Raw genomic sequence first — 20,588 nt, forward strand, 5'->3', positions numbered from 1 at the left:
AAATAAAGTATAAAAACAGGGAATGGAATAAGTTAAAGTCCAAAATAAAATCAAGCAGAAATGCAATAGTTTTTCGAAGTGCAACAACTTCTTAAAACACCTAAAAAACACCAAATATTACAGGAGAATTCATGAAAAATGATCCATGAACAAATATAAAGCAAAAAGATCCTTTCAAAACCTCTTGATACACAAGTAAAAAGTAAAAAAGTAAAAATAAAACACCTGGTGAAAAAAAGCTGCAAATCAGTGAAATAAAAACAAATCAGGATTGAGATCCTGCGAACTTCCACACTTTTAGTTTAATCCGCAAAAATGAGCAGATCTGGAAAAGTAAATAACAAAATAGCTTGTCAAACAGCTTGTAATTAACCGCGTGATAGTGTCTTTGTGAGCCGTCTGGCAGGTTTCCCGGCGCTGCAGTGAGATTTTTGTGCAGTTGACCTCTATTTGGAGGCCTGCCAGTTTTCTCTGTTACACCACAGACTGTTGACAAAAAGCCCGCTCCTGGGTTTGTCCCTGCAGGATTCCCTGCAAAGCAAATGAAAAAATGGAGACTTTATTTTAATAAGAAATAGAATTTAAAGTTTTTTTTCCATTAACAGAATAAAAATAAAAAAGTGCATTTCTGGTTCCTATCAGTGTTTTTTTTGTTTTGTTTTTTAAAGTCGTCCAGCAGGAGTTGGTGTGAGATTGTAGCTCATTGTCTGACGTCTGCACTACATCTGGCTTTACAGGATCTGCGTATGCTCAGCCTGTGTGGCCTCTCTTATTGTGACGGTGCAGAATTTCCCTTTCCTTTTCTTTTATTCAAGAATTATATATTTTAACAATTGTCGCCTTGACTGAATATTAGTCCCCTGTTTTTGTCTTGTTTTACATTTGTGTGCTGGTGTGCCCGCTTGGTTTGAGCGTCGTGCTTGAAATAGCCACGTCTCTATAGTGTAGCGTTACATTGAACCCCCCCCTTATGTGGCGAGTACATGTCTTAACACTTGATATGAATTAGTCTGTCGTGTGAGTGGCAGCTCTGCCTGCACTAAAGATAGCAAACTCCGTCTTCTCCAGGCTTTTTTACCTTTTATGTCCCTGTCTGTGCATTAAAAATAAAACAAACGCGCCCCGCCGTACATATGCAGGCCCATCATTTAAGCGTATAAACCGAACAGCCAGGGGCCGCCGCCGTAACGTAAACTCCCAGCATGCACAGCTCAGACACTTGTCTGTGCTGTCAGCGTGCCTTCGCCCCCCGGTAACGAACGGGAGAAGAAACTGGTCTTCCTGTTTCCCCGTCTCCCTTTAAGCAAATTTAAGAAATCAATACTCTGAGAGAAAGTCCCTAATGAAGGACACTTTTTGATATTTGGTTCTGGAACTATAAATATTTGCGAATTGAAACGGGAGTCGATCTGCCACGCTTCAGAGGAGAAGGACGAGGAGGAGGAGGAAGGTGTGGATGGGTGGTGGGTCCTCTTAAAGGGCTCAGCCGTGAGGCTGGGGGCTGTTTGTGTTGGCTGACACCTTCCTCACAGCAGTAATCCAGTCTTTCTCCAGCTGGATAACTCCTCCTCCTCCTCCTCCTTCCATCTTGTCCATCCAACAGGAAACCAAAAAAAAAAGAAAGACTCCTTCCTCCTCTGACATTCATCTGAATTCACCATCTCTCTTTGCGTCGTCGCTGTGGAGATCCGAGGAAGGGAGAAACCGGAAAAAGTGTGGGGCGGTTTGTTGCGTCTCCGCGCTCCGCCGATCAGAGCGAAACCTCACACCGACCATTCAGTAAAAAATTCATTTCCTATGTTTGCCGCTGTTGGGCTGTCACCCCGGCCCCTGAATTATTTAAAGAACGCCCATCAAGTGAAGTCAGCAGTATTTAATTTACCAGCATCAGGAGGGGGGAGCAATTGATTTATCATATCATTAATGCCAACAGCTGTTTCCTGCTAAAAATAGGTCAGGGGTCAGCTGGAGCTGTTACTAATTTGGTGGGATCATAATGAGCTTGATGAAACATTCTCCTTTTTTTTTGTTCTGTTCTGTTCCAATTTCTTCCGTTAAATCTCTCTTAAATGCTAACAATGAAAAAGCACATTTCTCAGCACGCACGTCTTTACAAAACGTTTAGCATGCGAGCGTTAGCCGGCCTGGCGGCTCTGAAGGAAGGGCTCAGGGAGCGGTTCAGGGGGCCCTCAGCCGAGGCACTTCCCACCAAGGTGACCTCTGACCCCTGGTGCCATTAATCACTAGGCTCCTGATGGCCATGTCCCTGGGGTAAAATCAGTCCGGGGGCAAAGGATGATGGGAGGTGAGGCCTGCAGCCAATTACAGATTGGCTCATGGCAGCCGTGTGGACAAATCGGGGCTTTGCTGAGAAATGAGCGACCCGGCCGTTGCCTACTTAAGACTTGGAAAACAATGAAATGGTCCGAGTTGAAGCTGCAGAGGAGGAAGGGAGCATGTGAGGAAGAGGAGCTGTGCTCTCCTGATCGGCAGAGATGTTTTGGGCTGGTCTAATTAAGCCTATTAGAGCTGAATGTCTTCAGGGTTAGAGGCAGCAGATGTTGGAGAGGAAGACGGGCAGAACATTGATGAGGGAAGTCTGGCTGACCGCCTGGGTGTTGCTAATGGGATTTATGCTCAATTACAGTATTATCTAAGTTGCGTTCGTGTGTGATCAGGAATGCAAAGCCTATCTGATCTACTTTTTTTTCTGCTGGAGAAAGGCTTCAGATTCTTGTTTTTCTGGGTTTTCTTCTGCCTCCTGTGTGCTTAAAGGCTCTAAAGGGCTCCTTGTGTTCGCTTGAAATCTGATTGTGAGCCGACAGCAGATGGTGACAAAAGCCTGGGCGTGAATTAAAGACCGACTAACTGCTGGCCTGTCACTCTGGGGCCGGTGCCGATGCGTCTCTCCTGTTGTGCTGTCATTGTTCAGGAGCGGGCCGGTATGAAAACACGGCTTCCTGCTGACCTGCACTTTAATGCACACATCAATAAGCCCCGGCTGATCTCTGACCCCTCCGGTTGTAGTAATTGTTTAATGCGGGATTGATGTCCTTTGCTGCAGCAGATAATGGTGAAGCGCGCCTGTGGTTCGGAGCAAACTCTCCTCTTCCCAAAAGCAAACTTGCTCGTCTGGGTTTTCTTTTTCTTTATGCATAAAACAGAAAATATGAGTCCATCTCTGAAAACTGAATCCAAACAAAACTGCAAATAAACACAAAATCAAGAGCTTTTGTCAAGTCTCTAGTTTAAAATCTTAATAGAATTAATATATTGGACATAACTTTTCAGTAGAATTTAATGACTAAAACAATACATGTTGAATATTGACCAAAACCATCTTTATTTTTAATGAAATACGTTTTTTTCTTTACTTTACATAAAATCTTTAAGCAGAAGTTTCAGCCTTTTTTCAGGAACCAGAACCAATCGATTTAGGGAAACTGAAAGCTTTGATCTTTTTTAACTGCAGAAAAACAGAAGTTTGAAAGGAAACCAACATTTACCTATGATTTTATGAGACATATGTATCCTGAAATGTGTCATTCTAGTCTCACTATAAGACTATTAGGATCAAGAAATAAGGTGGACTCATATATAGCGCGTAAAATAGGACATATTTGGGGAAAATCAGTAAAAATAAATATCTACAGTGAAGAAATAAACTTGTCTTGGAAGGAATACATGCTAATTATTTCCAAATTGGCATAATAATGTATACGTTAAAGGAAAAAACCTCGTATATTCTATAATTTTGAACTTGTTTGGTGAAGGACGTTTCTTCCAGTGTGGCTTTTGAAAATTCCTCTAAACTGGGGGAAAATAAAATAAAAAATACGAAAGGTTTTTCACTTGCTTTAAGTGAAAAATCTGAATTTATCTTGATGACATTCTTTAAACAAGTTGCTGTCCTGCCCTTTTGGGACAAAATAAATCTTAAAATTAAATAAGAAACGCTTATATTTAGGTAAAATTGTTTTGGTTATTTGGAATTTTTATGTCTTAAAACAAACAGTTTTACCAAAATAGTGTTGTATGTTTAACGTAAACTGCTTCAACAAATATGTCCTATTTTAACTCGCTAAAACATTATTTCTAGACCATAATTATCCTAAAAACACAGTAGAATTACACATTTTAAGATCAATTTGTTTTAAAAAATTATATGTAAATTTCTGTGCTGCTGTTAAATGAGGCAAATGAAATGTTCTGGTTTCCTTAAATCAAGAGATTTTGTTTCCTGAAACAAAGACTGAAATTTCAAGTTTAATGTTGAAATTAAAAAAAAAAACTTTTTTCATTTGAGATATTGCTTAAAAGATGTTTTTAAACAAGATATTCATTGTCTTGAGTTGTTACATCTTTCCTAAATGTTAGTTTTGTCTTTTATTAAGTGTAATAAATATCTAAACTTGAAATTAGACAAAAGTACTTGGTGAGATTTTTCTATTTTGCCGTATAGATTTCATATTTTCTTTTAAATGGATCTACAGAGACTCTTTGAGCAAATTCATGAAGTGTTGATTTTTGTTTTTACTTCATTTAGGTTTTTTTTAATATAAAACCTCAAGTCACCACTAAAGATCAGCATAAATACAAAGGAAAAACCAAAAGTCCTGCTGTTTAAAGATTATTATAATCTAGTTTAAAAAAGTACAAAAAGGGACTTTTTTTTAATATGAAGAAAAAAGGTCGGCGTTGGCCAATCTCATGTTAACAAATCTCATCCATTAGAAAACAGCAGGCAAAAGTGAGGAGAGACGACTCTTGACCGTCTGCAGAACCGACATCTGCCTCAAAAAACAGCCCACCCTAGAAATACATTCTTAAAATTTTAAAAGAATTCTTCAAATAAACAACAAAAATCTACAAAAAAGGTCTTACCAAAAATTCTTATTTTACAAAAACAGTAAGGCAAGTGTCTTCTAATTATTTTGCTTTTGAAAATATTCCTTGATAAGATTATTTTTCTTGCAAGAGGAAAATAAGAATATTTCATATCTTTTTACTCTTTTAAGATTCAGTTTTTGCAGGACAGCAGAACCGGAGAGACACTAATCTAGAATAAAAAGAGCTTGAAAGGAACAACGATTGAAGCATCTCCAGGCGACCGCGACCATAATCTATAAAAAATGCGGGTCTTAAATTAATGCCAGGAGGAGTTTGAAGCCTTTGCTTTGCATTTAAAATCCAGGAATTTGTGAGCGGACATTTCAGATAGGATGGAGCTTAATCACACACTGCTTTTGTTTTGTACGTTTCTCTTAAATATGATCTGCTTTTTACAGACGACCAATAAAAGACATCGTCACAGATTTTAGCCTAAAGATTGAACCCTAACACCTTTTAGTGTCAAATCACTGCACTTTTATTTTGAAAATCTGCTTGATTTCCTGTGAAACTCATTCTGCATAGATGGATTAACATTCAACAGATGGTAAAGTGACAGAAAATGTGTCTGGACCTCCTGGAGGTGCAGCTCCCTGAATGCGTTTCTACCTTTTTTATTTTACCCAGAATGCTTCACTTCCTGCACCGTTTTACTGTCTTAACTCCTGTGACAAGTCCATCTTGTCGGCAGAAATGGCGTTGTCCAGCCACGACATGCGAGCAGGAGATAAACGGCGAGCCGCGGGCCTCAACTCACACCCACTTATCATTTATTTGCCGAGCTATCTCGAGTGATTTTTTTTTCTTTTTTCTTTTTTTAGGTGACCAACTTAAAGTAGGGCATAGGTGAGGAGGTGGGGGGCGGTTCAGAGAGGTGGGGGCGGGTGGTGCTTTGACAGCACTCTCACCCTTTCCTGATCTCCACATGTCCATGTGGGCCCGCGGCTTACAGGCATGTTTCTAACTTAAGGAAATGAATCGGGGCTAAGCTTCATGGCCTGATCACTTTTTATAAAGTCATTAATGGTGGGAGGGGGGAGATTAGCAGCGAGGACAAATCTGTGGGGCTGTGGTGCAGCACCAGTGCATGGTGGGGGGGGGGGGGGGGGGTAGGATTTGCTCTGGACAATCCTCTAAATGAGCTTCATTACCCCCCCCCCCCCCCCCCACACACACACACACACACACCACCACCACCACCACCCATCCTCTGCCGCCTATAGATTAGCAGGTTGTCACAATCCCTACAATCCCCTCCTCCCTCCTCATGTTTACACAATTGCACATGCACTTTTTGATTCTGCTGCACATGGGAACCAACCCCGCCCACTCCTTCCTGATCACCCCCCCCCCCCCCCCTCCGCACACATGCCCCTCCAGATAAGCTTTTGACGAGATTAATGCATCTGTATCAAAAGTCTAGAGCCGCTTTGCTTTGTGTTGTCGGCGAATCCCCTTTTCCAGGTCAGGCCAGATTGCCTTAACGGGGCTAATATGTTTTCGAGCCAAATTTAATGGCCATGCAGTCATCCAGGTCGCCCCCCCCATGCCCTCGTCAACATAGCATCCTGACAGCTCCTAAATCACGCGACGTAAATCCTACGTTGTAAAAGCTCTGGTGTGTGTGGATGAATAAAACAAACGGGTGTGGATTCATTCACGTGTTCGTCTCCTCTCCGCCACAGGAACCCCCGTCAACCGGATCCCCATCATGGCCAAGCAGGTCCTGGACCTGTACATGCTCTACAAGCTGGTGACGGAAAAGGGAGGCCTGGTGGAGGTTATCAACAAGAAGATCTGGAGAGAAATCACAAAGGGACTCAACCTGCCCACATCCATCACCAGCGCCGCTTTCACTCTGCGCACACAGTAAGCCTCGTCCCAGCCTGTCTCTGCCAAAAATGAAAAAACAAAAAGGAGCGTTGCTGTGAAACTGAAACTGCCTTCATATAATTTATTATTACTCTCATTTCACCTGTGACGGTTTATCACCGGAGCTACTGGCTCTATCAAAACCGGCTCCTCACTCATCACCTGCAAAAACAGAACCCTGAGAAATAACCCAACAAATCTTCCAATTGGAAAAACTGTCTCTAAATAAGTAAAAAATCTGCCAGTGGGGTAACAAAAAATGGTCTTGCCAACATAAAAAGTTTTTCAATTCTAGTCCTGAAGACTCGTTTTCCCAAACGTAATAATTCTGCTGTTGAAAAAGGTTATTTTTTCCTTGCAAGGCAGAAAACATGCAGTGCTAAAAGAGTTGGCCTAAAAACAGGAAATGATCACTCATTTTAGGAAGAAAATCACTAGAAAGTAGTAAAAGTATGCAGCAAATCAATTCTACTGAACCAGAAATCTTCTAAAATAAAAAATTTAGAAACAAGGAGTTCCACACGCATCGAAAGAAGGAAAAATAAGCAAACTGTTAGATAGAATTACTACAAATTGAGTGTTTTCCAGCCCAATAACAAGTATTTGTTTACTAGTTCTAAGCGAATGGTTTGTATTTTTTGAGTTTTTATTAACCTAATTGTAGTTTATTTTGATTAAAGTGGCATAAAACTGGTATAAAAAGTGGAAATGACTCATTTTAGAATCAAATGTGAATAAATAGAGAATACCATTTGACTCGTCTTAATTAATCCTCATAACATCTAGAACTAGCACTTATTCTTAAAACATAAATCTGCATTTTTTTTCCCAAAATAGTGACAGTGAATACCAGAATAAAAAAAAACATTTATTGAACTTTAAAACAATGTCCTTAAAATTGAAATGAAAATATCAGTGCTGTGAGTTAATACATAAAATAAAATGCATTTAGATGTCTCTTAAACATTTCTTAAATGGGGCAATTAGAATTGTTTTTGAGTCTTAAATCAAGTTTTTCTATTTTCAAGAGTCTGGAGGAAAATGATTTTGACTCATTTTGATAATAATTTCCTTATTTCTAGATCCGACCTCTCAATGAGACAAAAGATTCTGAACTGCTGATTTTGAAAAAAGACAAAAACTGAATCTTAAGAAAGTTAAAATTTCAAGAAAAAAATATTTAAAAAAATCTTTCTAGGAAAATTTTTCAGTAACAAAAAAGTCATGATTTAGTGACTATTTTCTTGCCCCACTGGCCAACTGTTTTGCTTAATATTTTTGTTTTCATATTTGAAATTTTTTTGACTTATTTTAGGAGGCCTGTTTTTGCAGTGTAGAAAGAGTCACACATGTATTTGTGTTTGGTGTATTGTAATGTTTAAGTAGTTTGCAGTGCACATGGGTGAAGGCGGGGTTAAGGTGACACCTCGCCGTCTCCTCCAAACAAATGTATTTTTAATGTCGTTTTTGTGTTGCCTTCCCCGTCTAATGGACGCCGCTGCTCCTGCGTCTTATTGATCCCCACCGCCATAATGCAGTCAAGCGCTCATCATACGAAAGTGTTTGTTTATGGGATGGAAAAATATAAGAAGAGCCGTTTAGGTGGAGCCAAGAAAGGCTTTCATAATCGCAGCAGTGTCTATTCTTGTTACAGGGAAATCTGAAATCGTCCCCTTAGGTCCCACCTGAGCATCGTTTTCTGATGAAAAACACACCAGGAGTGATTAAACTCACCAATTTTTAACTGTAAACGTTATTTTGTACCTCTTTAGATACAAGTGTAAACAGTTTATTGATTTGAATTGATTAAATCTTTGCAATTTGATGTTTATCAAATAAGAAAATGGAGGTAAAGTTAGATTAAGGCAAAACGGTTTGAAAGGACTCAAACAGAACTGAAGTTCATGTCCCCATGGATTCAGGTCTCGTCAGAGTGCCGTCGTAAATGCTGCTGCATGTACGTGCTCGTCTGAGGGTCTTTTTCACGTAGAATTCAGTTGAGTGTGTTATCATGAGCGCCTCCTCTAATCCCCACAACACAAGCGTCACCTGATGACGGTGTGGGAACGCTGTTGGCCTTTTTTGAAACGTTGCTGTTGTGAAAGAGCAAAGCGGAGAAACGCAGCCCGATTCTGTAGAAGAAGCCGTAAACCTCAGAGCAACTTTGGAGCAGAATGCTCTTCGCTCCTCCTCAATAAATCCGTCAAAACATAGAAGAGCAGGTTTAATTTCATGTGTTTTAACAAAGTATATAGCTCACTACATCAAAGAACTTATAGAAAGGTCACATTTTTTGGAATATAATTGGATTTTTTTTCCACTGTGATAAAAGTCCCTCCCTGAACATCTTTTAACCCTTGTGCTATCTTAGATGACCCCACCCTTACATTGACGTGTTCTCCCTACCATGACAAAGGTGGATAAAGGTGGAAAGATTTCATGTAATCCATGGACACCAGTGAAGATCACAAATCATTGAAGAAAAAAGGTTCAGCGCACTGTCTAGTGGGTCTAGATGACCCCACTCCCAATGTTAAAGTGCCTAGGATAGCACAAGGGTTACTCGATTTTTAAAGCGTTCCCAGTGGTCTTTTAATTATGATTATTCTGTTTTTAGTCCAAATCCAAAAACCTCTGTCGTTTTCTAGTACATAGTTTCTGCAGAGCGGCAGGGAGTTGTTTAGAAATTCCCTTCTGAGTTGTGGGCGGGACTGTTGGTGCAGAGCAAGCCTGACCTCATTTCCCATGATCCCGTTGTGTACACCATGGTGTACACGCTCTCCCACTAGTTTACAGCCCCTCACAGAAACACTCAGAAATCCACATTTTTTGAATAATTTTCTTTATATTTGTCCTTCATCGTGAGAAAAATGCCAGAAAAACACAATTTTCATTGGAGTGGGTCTTTACATCAACAAAAAATCACTTGCAGGATCTTTTTTTGTCATTAGATATGAATAATATCAATCATACTTTGGGTAATTTAGTAAGTTTGTGTTCACAACGATGTTAGTTTAATATTGTCACGAGTGTTAAGGAAGAAAATATACTCATGCCTCTTTTCCGCTGAGCTGTACGGTTCAGTATTTTTAGCATTTCCACTATGAAATATAACCATAAAGCCGAACTGAACCGTACCATTTTTAGGCCCCTGTTGGTTGTAGGTCCATAGAAACATGGAACGGACCGGTTAGGGTAGAACTACTGTTGAAACCCGTTGAAGAAAGCGGCTGTATTCCTCTTCGCCGCCTGCAATCTTTTTTCAAACATTAAATGCTTTGTATCTATAAAGTATCATTCTAAATCGGACCGCACCGCTAAGTAGAAACGAGGCTTTATTTACCCACTATCGCAAATTTGACTTACACATTTTTAACATAATGTCACTGATTATAAAGACTTCATCATCGACACAGTTTACATTATTTTAATACAGCAAGTGGTCATTTAAAATATTGAATAACAATAGATGAGCTATTCGCTCCGTAAAGTTTTGAAAAATAGCACAAAATTTTCCCGCCTAAAGTGACTTCATGGGAGCAGCCATTTTGAAATGAGCAGGAAAAACCCTTCTACTGCCCCTATTGGAATGATGATGAACTACAGGGCTGAAAACGTTGAAGTCATAAACCAATGTTTTTTTAAGAAAGTTTGGAACATGCTAAGAAGCTGGGGGTCTCCGCAATTAGTGTATCAAATATATGAATGTTTATATAGGAAAATAATGAAAAATACTTGTTTAGTTTTGTGTTTCTTTCTGTGTGAATGTCTGTTTTTGCCCCAGTCTCATGCCTGTTTGTGCGTCTCCGCCCCTCAGGTACATGAAGTATTTGTACCCCTACGAGTGTGAGAGGAAAGGGCTCAGCTCCCCTGGCGAGCTGCAGGCCGCCATCGACAGTAACCGCCGCGAGGGCCGTCGCCCCAGCTACAGCAGCAGCCTCTTCCGCTTCTCCCCCTCTCCCAGCACCGCCCCCCATATCCTCTCTCCTCCCAAGATGCACCTCTCCGGCTTGGGTGCAGGGACCTCTGTGACCCTCAACGGGCTGCAGGCCTCACCGGGACCCTCCATGAAGAAAGGTAGTCACCAGAACTCTGACCCTCCCAAGGAAATATTTACTCTTAAAACTGCAGAGTTTGACTTTTGAAACGTTGCGGGGCAGAAGAGGGCAACATTTTCCACCAGCGTGTTGTTGTCATAACAACCGCAGGTGAAAAAATGATGGGCAGACCTTTAAACACCTTTTAGGTGTGGGAAAAAACAGCTCAACCAGTCCTATTAATTTAAAACACATTTAACATTTGACTAAAGTTCTGTTCAGTAACTGAGACAAAATCAATAAATCAAACATTAAAAACATGTCATATGAAGATCGGACACCAGTTCACTTATTACAGTTTGGCCTTATTGCAATAATCTGGATGGATTCTGATGATTAAGCAACATTTTTGACCCAGTCACTGCAGAAATGAAGGAAAACATCTAATTTAAAGCAAGGGTTTTTGTTTTTCTGCATTAAAAAAAACTAATTTGAAGTCAGGCAAAGAAAAAAAAAGAAAGTTTTTAAACTATAAAAATTCGAAACTAATATTTTCTTGAAACCATTGCTTGTGTCTCACAAATGTGGACAAAAAAGCTCAATAACTTGGAGTTCAAGTGTTTCTTTCAACTTTTTCACTGCGTCTGTTTTCCAGATGGAGAAAGGTGGTGGGGAGGGAGCCAGAAGTTCTTGTAAAAACATTTTGGGGGTTAAATGAAATCTGTTTGTCATAAAGTGAAAGTGTTTGGAATCACATGTAGTTTCAGGAATTAGGGCGAAGGATTTTCACCAGGTGGCCTTTTATTTTGGAAGGGGTTAAATAATTGGATGAGAACTGGAACCAACACTGGGTGAGAAACAGAGCCAAAATCTGGAGAAACACTACCCTCTATTGGTGCAGGAGAAAACTGCATGTGCGTTACAAACACTAAAAGAAATTCAGTTTTACAAAACAGAGTATTAGGGTCACTGTAAAAAAAGCGAAACAAGCAAATACATAAGAAAAAGTCCAGTATGTCCTTGTTTGTGCAGTCTATCCTTGTTGGTGCGGTCCATGTGTGTGGGTCTGGTCCATGCGTGTTAGTCTGGTCAGTCCGTGTGGGTGCGGTCCATCTGTTTGGGTGCGGTACATGCGTGTTGGTGCGGTACATGCGTGTTTGGTGGAGTCCATGAGTGTTGGTGCGGTCCATCCGTGTGGTTGTGGTTCATCTGTGTGGGTGCGGTCCGTCCGTGTTTGCGTGTCTATCTGTGATCGTGCTGTCCATGTGTTTGGGAGCGGTCGATCATTGTTGGTGCGGTCCATCCGTGTTGGTGTGGTCGATCCGTGTTGGTGCGGTCTATCCGTGTTGGTGTGGTCCATCCGTGTTGGTGAGGTCCATCCGTGTTGGTGTGGTCCATCCGTGTTGGTGCAGTCGATCCGTGTTGGTGCGGTCTATCCGTGTTGGTGCGGTCCATCCGTGTTGGTGAGGTCCATCCGTGTTGGTGTGGTCCATCCGTGTTGGTGTGGTCTATCCATGTTGGTGTGGTCCATCCGTGTTGGTGCGGTCGATCCGTGTTGGTGCGGTCTATCCGTGTTGGTGCGGTCCATCCGTGTTGGTGAGGTCCATCCGTGTTGGTGTGGTCCATCCGTGTTGGTGTGGTCTATCCGTGTTGGTGTGGTCCATCCGTGTTGGTGTGGTCGATCCGTGTTGGTGCAGTCCATCCGTGTTGGTGCGGTCCATCCGTGTTGTGGCGCAGTCCATCCAGGTGTTTACCAGTCCGTGTGAAGTGGTCGGGCCTGAGGCCATGGAGAGCCTTCTCCCTATTACTGCTGATAAATAACATGCTTCCCACATCGGGGGAGGGGTGGGGCGGCCCTTTATGAACTTTGAAGCTTCCAGTCCACATCAAGAGGATCCTGTTGATAACTGTCATTATGCCGCCGTGTTATCTGATGTCTCTTTGACTCGGTTGGAATGTGCCTCTGCTGTTGACCCCGACAGTATCCATGCGTCTCTGACTAATGGGCTGCACTTTTACATTTTTCTGAGATAAAAACGATGGAGCGCGGCTGTTTTTTTCCGCCCGTTGAGACTAAAGTGGGTGGAAGCTGAGGCTTGAACCATCATGAATCAGTTATCTGTCCAGCTGCACACAAACAGGTTCGTCTTTGATGGGGAATATAATGGCGAAGATCTGCATTACTATAAATAATAAGGCTTTTTGCCTTATTTGAATGATTTAGAGAATCATTTTATTTCAGACAAATTACCAAAGTAAAAGCATCTTTCCGGTTGAAAAGTCACTTTTTTATTTCATCGATTCTCTGGATTATTTGTCTAAAGGTTTTCATGGAGGATCCAGAAGTTTCTGTCAAATATGAGACGAGTTTTAAGCTACGCACACTCTGGGCATGTAACGCCCGTTTAAGAACACGCTATACGCCCACTGTGTTCACACTGGAGAAGCGGGGAGGGCCTTCTTCGTCTTTTTCTACTAGCGCATGTCCGCCACCTACAGTTACAGCTCTACTCCGATAAATGAAAGACTTGGTGTGATAATTCCAGCCGGGCACAAACCACATTCATACAACGCCATCCATACGCCACTACCAAATCTGAGGCCCTGATTGGCCAACTTTCAACGTCTGTATTGGTGCAGTCCATCCGTTTTGGTGCAGTCCATCTGTGTTGGTGCGGTTCTTCCGTGTTGGTCATGGTCCATCCCTGTTTGCTTGTCCATCCATTCGCTTGTCTATATCTGTTTTGGTGCGTTCTATCCATGTTCTCGTGTTCAATGACTGCGCATTTTGTATGTAGAGCCTGAAAACAATCTTCAAAGTGTCTTAGCTACGTGTAAATGTGAAAGTGACCTGCGTTGTTGATGGCGGTGTGAACTATGTGGATTTTGCGCCGCATTGTCTCCTAAAAGTTTCTTTCTGACTTGAACTCTGACCTCAACCGATGTTCTGCTTCTTTGACCACCTCCTGGATGAATCCTTGTTGCGTTCTCAGAGTCACTTTGGTCGCTCCTGAAGAGGTTCTTCAATTGTTCCTGGGTTCCCCTTTTTGTTGATGATGGTTCCCTCTTAGTTCTCTGAGTTCAAAGGTCTTACAAATGTAGTCTTAACCTGATCAGACGGATTCTTCTCACATTTTTTCCTCTGTTCTTGTTTCTTTTTTAGATCTTTGAATGTGCTTCAGTAAAGATGAACTTTAAAATCACCTTTTTAGATGCTGTAGTAAAAAACTTTGCTCGTGTTTTCATCTTTTGGCGGTTGTTCTAACAGCCAGTTGCAGATGCCCGTCGCTGTGATGTGCTTCTGTCTTGCTGAAGGAGGATTTTCAGATGAATGAGTCAGGCTTCACCGTTACAGCTCCCCCAGGAGCAGAGGCAGAACATTCTGGCATTGATTTTTTTTCTTTTTCTTTTCCTGTCTTCCAGATGACCTGACCACCTCAATGATGGCTGCCAGAGCTCCCATAGCGCTGCCTCTGGCTCAGCAGCAGGTTGCCGGTTTGGCGAGAGCCGCCACGCTGGAACAGCTGCGAGAAAAGCTGGAAACCGGCGGAGGAGCCGAGGGTCCGGAGAGGAAGATGGCCCGGCTGGCTGAGGAGCAGCAGCGTCTGATGCAGCAGGCGTTCCAACACAACCTGCTGGCCATGGCTTCTCAGATGCCCATGAACCTGCGCCTGGCAGCTCCTGCTGTCGCCACCAGAGGTCAGTGTTGCTACGTTTACCCTGCAGTCATTTTCCTTGTAAACTTTAGAAGAAAAAGATCATCATTATCATTATTCTGTTTTTGTTATTCAGAGGAGAAGCAGCAGGATATGTCCCTCAGCATCTCAACCAATGGGAACGCCAGCATCACTGTCTCAGTGGAGGTTAATGGGACCATCTACTCAGGTGAGTTTCTGCTGCAGAATTTCAGATTAGCTGCATCATAAACATGAAAAAGCTTTCGCAAATAACGTTGGAAAACTCTACCAATGAGTTGTATTGCTAGAGATCCTACTTTAGTCTGTTACCATTACCCAAGTTACGTGGAGAGCGAGCGACACCATAATGGAAGGGCCTGTAAACAGTGAGAGCAGATCTAGTAAAAAACATAAAATGCTTCATTTTTGTCTGATTTTAAAAAGAAAAAAAAACTCTGTCCATCCCAAAAAACAGACCCAGGCCATGGTATTAACATTTTTGTACAACGCGCAACAGATGAACATTTTAAACTTTTCTATAAATAAATATGTTAATATAAAGGAAGCACAATGCATTCCTGATGCAAGGTTGTAATTATATATGAATCTACACACAGACTTGGATCTACACAAACTGTTAGACTCCTTGGCCTAAAAATCTGTTGCTGCCTTCAATTAAAAATATGTGAAGGATGCACAATAAAAAATAAGCGCACGCCGTACATGTTGGATGGTTGCTTCAGTGGAGTGCGTTAATTTCTGATGATGCACAGTTCAAAGGCCATAATACCACTTATGCCATGCTCACTTACAAAACAAATAAATATTCAATCAATTTTTTGTTTTTTCCGGTTTGGATCACATTTTTACAAAAAGCGGACTATTTGAATATTTTGGTGCGACTCATTGCCATGATGGTAACGGCCTAGCCGTCACCGACCGTGACTGCAGCGGCAAAGGAAAGCGATCTATATGCTGATCGTCAGGATGTGTTAAATAAAGCCTCATTTCAGAGAGAAAGTTCACCTCTTACAGCTTGTTTTTGTCCAGATGTTGAAGCAAAAGCTTGTTTTAAAGAAGCCTGCGCAGTGGAACATTTAAGATATGTGACCAGAACTTCTGTTTTAGTTTTTCTTTTATCGCTTTTTAATCCACACCCAGCAGCCAATCAGAATCCAGTATTCACCCAGACCATGGTACTGTATTTCAACATTTTTACCTGCATTTCTTCAGTGTAAACACAAAAAAGAAGACACCTGTTGTTTAATATCAAGCCTTTTGTACAAAAAACCCCCACAAAGTTTGTAATACTTTATTCCTTTTTTTAAATGATTTATTGTATCGTTGGTTTACAGTAGACACTTAATCTGAACGGCTCATCTGCTGCAAGAATTTAAGAGTTCTGTTGTTTTTCCACATTAAAATAATCCAAAGTGAACATTATTAGAAAATTCTACCTGGTTGGTCATATGTCTTTGTGTTTCCACACAGTGGACTGGAATGATGGTTGATCACTTTTTGCTGACATCACGCGTCTGTTGTCTGCTGTGAGGCACTCGGTCGTTCTTATGTTATAGTAAACTAAACCCATGCCTCAATCCAAATGGTATTTTCCAATATTGATTATAATACATCTTTTAATTTTAAAATCGTTTAATAAAGGTTGATTTGATTCAATTCCGCCTGGTTGGATCGTAGGAATAGAATCAAATTAGTCGTTACACCCCAAAAGAAAAACCAATTAAAGCTTCAAATCCTAAATCCTAAAACCGTGTTAATGGTCTGTATTGGTTTCCTGCAGGAACCCTGTTTGCCCAGAAGTCTGGGGGGGCCCCGGGCCCCGCTGTGCCTGCCGCTGCTTCAGCCTCCCCTGCTGGAACCAGCGCCAGCTTTGGCTTCTCCGCAGCCCAGGCTCAGACCCTCAGCCCCTCCTCCTCCACCTCCTCCAAGGGCCCCGGCTTAGCTGAGGCGGCCCCCGGCGGGTCACCCTAACTCCACCCACGCCCTCCCTTTTTTTTCCTCCTCTCCATGCTCCCCGGGCCTCCGCTCCTCCTGGGAGGCTGCAGCATGAGCATACAGTAACCGATAAAAAAAACAAAAACAAAAAAAAAAACTGTTGCACAACAAATACCTCATCAAACCTGTCGACCTCTTGGCTGTCCGATTATGAAACTAGAGCCCGAGAAAATTCTGCGTGGAAACACAAGAACTGCTATGCATTTAACACACACACACACAAACGAATCAACCTCACACACATGCTAGACACAATCAGTTCAGCCAAAACCCACTGACAGGTGTATTCACAACTGAACTTGAAAAGTTTTATCTTTAGGACAATTTGTTTGTTGGTTGCCATTTTGTTGTCTTCTTGATTTTGTGTTTTAGAAATGATTTAAAGTTGTTTTTTTTTCTCTTTTTACATACCTCAAATCAAGTAACCTGCAGTGGTGTCTTTACCTCAGGAGCTATGGTATATTTAACCTGAATCGAACTTTATTTTTGTATTCTTTTCTTTTTTTTTTGACCTCGTTGCAATTGGGGGAAGTCGGGGGGGTAAAACTCTCTCGTCACCAGAACCAAATGTTCAGAGCAGCCACCTTGACAGCAATAGGCCCCTCCCCTCGGCGGCGGTTGTCTTTCGTCACGCGGAGGAACGGTTGGATGCTCCGGATCAGCAGAGAGATAAATACCTCATGTCCCAGCTGGCCTCTTGGCGGCCCGATGCGAAGGTCTAGAGTTCAGTTTAGCGCACAGATTTTTGGGGAACAGCCGCTTTTACACAAACACACAAACACACACAAACGGGTGACACTGGGTCACCTAAGGCTCCCACCCCACTTTCTTTTTTTTTTAATGTCTTTGGTTTCGTTCTTCCAGCTGTGGCTGTCAGGGCGGGACCTCCACCTCGGCGGTGGGTCTTCTCTGCTCTGGGTGGGGTGGGGTGGATTTGGGGGTGGGGGGGGGTTGTCTTTCTCAGGAAGCAAAGCGAGGACGGCGAGGAGTCACTGTCGGTGTGAAAGGTGACAAATGCACAAGACTGCTTTCAGGAATACCTCATCAGACTCTCTGCTGCGGGGAGCCACACTACATACCTCGGCTGAAAAGCTTTCCGGACTCGGCGCCACAAGTCCTGCCTGAACTGAAACTGACATGGACCCACACTGCGGGGGGGGGGATAACGTTTTGGGAAAAGGCTTTGCTATCGTCTGTATTTGCTTGTAGGACCTGTATCGCGCTTGTTTCTTTTTTGGATGGGAGGGGTTGTTGTCTAAGACGGGGAGGGGTTATTCTTTATTATATATATATATATATATATATTTTTTTTTTTTCTTTTATGTTGAAAAAAGAGGAACAGAAGAGTTATTTTCTCTCTGAACTCGGACGCTGCAGTTCATATGCATGTGTACAATCACGTGACCAGTATCATGGCGTCATCCTCCTCCTGGTTATTGCACAGCTATTTACCAAAGACGAGCCGGGTCTCCGTACAATCCTGGAACCACTTCCTGTCCCTCCGGAAAGGTCAGGAGGGGAGGACATGCATTCAAACCATGATGGGCCTGCTCAGAAAGCTTCATGTCTTACTTCCCAGAAAACTTTACAACCGTTTTAAAGGAACTTTATTTTTTATTTTTTAGGCATTTCCGGAGCTCCGGCTGAGGGCGGAGCTTCTAGCTTTACCTGTGTTGAATGTGAGGCTTTTACCTGCCAGATCAGCTGGTTTTTACTTGATTGTATTCGAGCCGTCTGGTCTCGCAGCTTATAACTGAGGGTTGGAGAGCGCTGCGGAAATCCTTTCAGCTCACTCTTTACAACCTTTTTGATTAAAACTAAAAAAAAAAGAAAAAAGGAACAAAAAGAAATGTATTTTATAAAGGTGATGAATAGATGCTGCCTTAAGTAGTTGCAGGTGAGATCTGGTCTGGTCTTCAGAGTTCATTTCACCAGTTCATGCTGGAGGTTTTGATATTTATTCTTTTTTTTTTTTTTTTTTTAGCTTTCTTGTCCTGGTGGACCTTGGTTTTTCGGAACAGTTATAACTTTCCCCTCATACTTTTCTGACTTGTAATAACCTGAAAGAAGCTGCAGATGGCGATGCTGCATCTTTTTGTGTTTTTATTTTTAAAAGTACACCACGATAAAGAAACAAAATCGAGAAGAAGTGGGAGCTCCCCAGCGCCGCCTCAGGCCCGCTGCTGATCAGAGCGGGCCTCAGCATCCTATTGCAGAAATGTGTGGATTAGTGTACTGTATGTGATGTGTCATGCCTGTGTCATACAACAATACCTCGAGGCTGCATGGCGAGGGGGGCGGCGTCTCCTCTTGCATTTTTCAGGTTTCTGTGGTGGGTTGCTGCAGGCCGGGCCTCGTCACTCAGGAAGCTGGAAGTCTGCAGAAACTTTTAGATTTTTTTTTGTTGTTGAGTAAATTATGTTTAAAAACTAACCTGATCTGTGTAAAAGCAGGCGCATATGCAAGTGGTTATCGAATACCTCATTTATCAAGTTTATGTTGTTTGGCTTGTACAATGCTCCGTATATTAATTCAGCTGTGGGGTTTGTGCATATTTTTGTATTGTTATTATGGACATGATAATAATGATATTACTGATATTCTAGTTTTCTCTTTGATTAAAACAAACAAAAAAAAAAGGGGACAAAACACACGAATGCTTGTAAAAAACTGGTTTGTGCTGATTGTATTTAAGAGGAGCACTTTTCCAAAGTGGTTTTTCACACATTCAGTTTTGTTCTTCTTAGTTAATATAAAAGACATGGTTCTCAGGGCTTTAAACTTGTATGTCATGATAAAGTTTTACTTTATATCTCACTTCTGTTTGTGTCTATTTTTCAGCCGTTTCCTATTTGAGCTTCATATGTCAGATATGTCAAATTGAGGGTTTGAACAGATTCTCCACTAATGTTGATGCAAAATCAGCTGTTTTTTTTGTTTTAAAAAGTTTAAGTTTACAGGAAGATATGACGCTGTTCTAATGGGATTTCTTGTGGTGCTGCAGGAAACCTGCCATTACTTGAATGTTTGAGTGATTAAGCTGTGGACGATGTTCTTTTGCTTATTCTTGTTTTTACCTGCAGGACATCTCTCTGTCAGATTAACCCTTGTGCTATCTTAGATGACCCCACCCTTACTTTGACGTGTTCTCCCTACCATGACAAAGGTGGAAAGATTTCATGTCATCCATGGACACCAGTGAAGATCACAAATCATTGAAGAAAAAAGGTTCAGCGCACTGTCTAGTGGGTCTAGATGACCCAACTCCCAATGTTAAAGTGCCTAGGATAGCACAAGGGTTACTGCAGAACCATTTCAAAATAAAGCTGCGAGTGGCTTGGTGTGGCCTGAGGCATGTGACAAATTCCGCTTTTATTTTTAAATGGTGGCTTTTCTTTTGGTTTTACTTCCACAGCAACCATTTTATATTGTTGTTGTCTTGGGATGACGAACATGTCTATGTAATTTTTTAGAAGAATCCGCAAAACATGGATTCTGCTGAATTTCCTCGGCAACAGAGGTTTTTTTTTTGCTAACCACCCCCACATACCTAATATGTTCATATTGTGTGTTATCGTTTGGTTTCAGCCAACGATTCATGTATTATCATTCTTGGGTAAAAACAAAAAAATATCCGAGCAACAGGAGAACGCCACTTTTGCGAGCGCTACAAAGTCTACAAACTTTAAAACCAACATTTCTTCCCCAAGTAGATTCCCAGTGATGCTCGAGGAGTTGGATCGATTGAAATCCCTAGGGGGAAGTTTAAATGTTTTTTGGGGAAATTTCAAGATGGCCACAGTTTCCTGAGGTCAAAGGTCAACCAAACTTTGGCTATGGTTGTCACATTTTATGAAGATCACTCAAAATAAAAAATGTGTTTTCCCATATTGTGATCAAATGTAAAAAAAAAATTTTCAGACTTGCCCACAAAAAGGCCAAGTTGTAAGTTCTGTGGCCATCCCATAATAATTTCAAAACTTCCTTTGAATATCCCCAACACGTGTTGTTTTGGTTTTGTTATTCGATTTAACAAACTCTTTTGGGTGAATTATGTTTTTGTGTCGGCTCCTCCCGCTGTGATGTCATCTCTTTT

The 20,588-nt window shown here is 41.7% G+C and overlaps 1 protein-coding gene across 2 annotated transcripts in view; it reads left to right on the plus strand.

Annotated features, from left to right (window-relative positions):
* LOC101163802 (AT-rich interactive domain-containing protein 3B) overlaps positions 1-18,342 on the plus strand; it is a 67,452-nt gene extending 49,110 nt beyond the window's left edge. The window contains exons 5-9 of one of the 2 annotated variants that reach the window (XM_078944666.1): positions 6,576-6,759; positions 10,580-10,839; positions 14,223-14,498; positions 14,592-14,684; positions 16,278-16,609. In XM_078944666.1, coding sequence (XP_078800792.1) covers positions 6,576-6,759; positions 10,580-10,839; positions 14,223-14,498; positions 14,592-14,684; positions 16,278-16,468 — 1,004 coding nt within the window. In that variant the 3' untranslated portion in view covers positions 16,469-16,609. Of the gene's footprint in view, positions 1-6,575; positions 6,760-10,579; positions 10,840-14,222; positions 14,499-14,591; positions 14,685-16,277 lie in introns of both variants that reach the window. The other variant, XM_011493975.4, reaches the window with a different exon arrangement.
* Positions 18,343-20,588: the final 2,246 nt, after the last annotated feature.

This window comes from Oryzias latipes, chromosome 3 (assembly GCF_053564925.1).
Source record: "Oryzias latipes strain Hd-rR chromosome 3, Olatipes_Hd-rR_3.1".
NCBI classification, from domain to species: Eukaryota; Metazoa; Chordata; class Actinopteri; order Beloniformes; family Adrianichthyidae; genus Oryzias; species Oryzias latipes.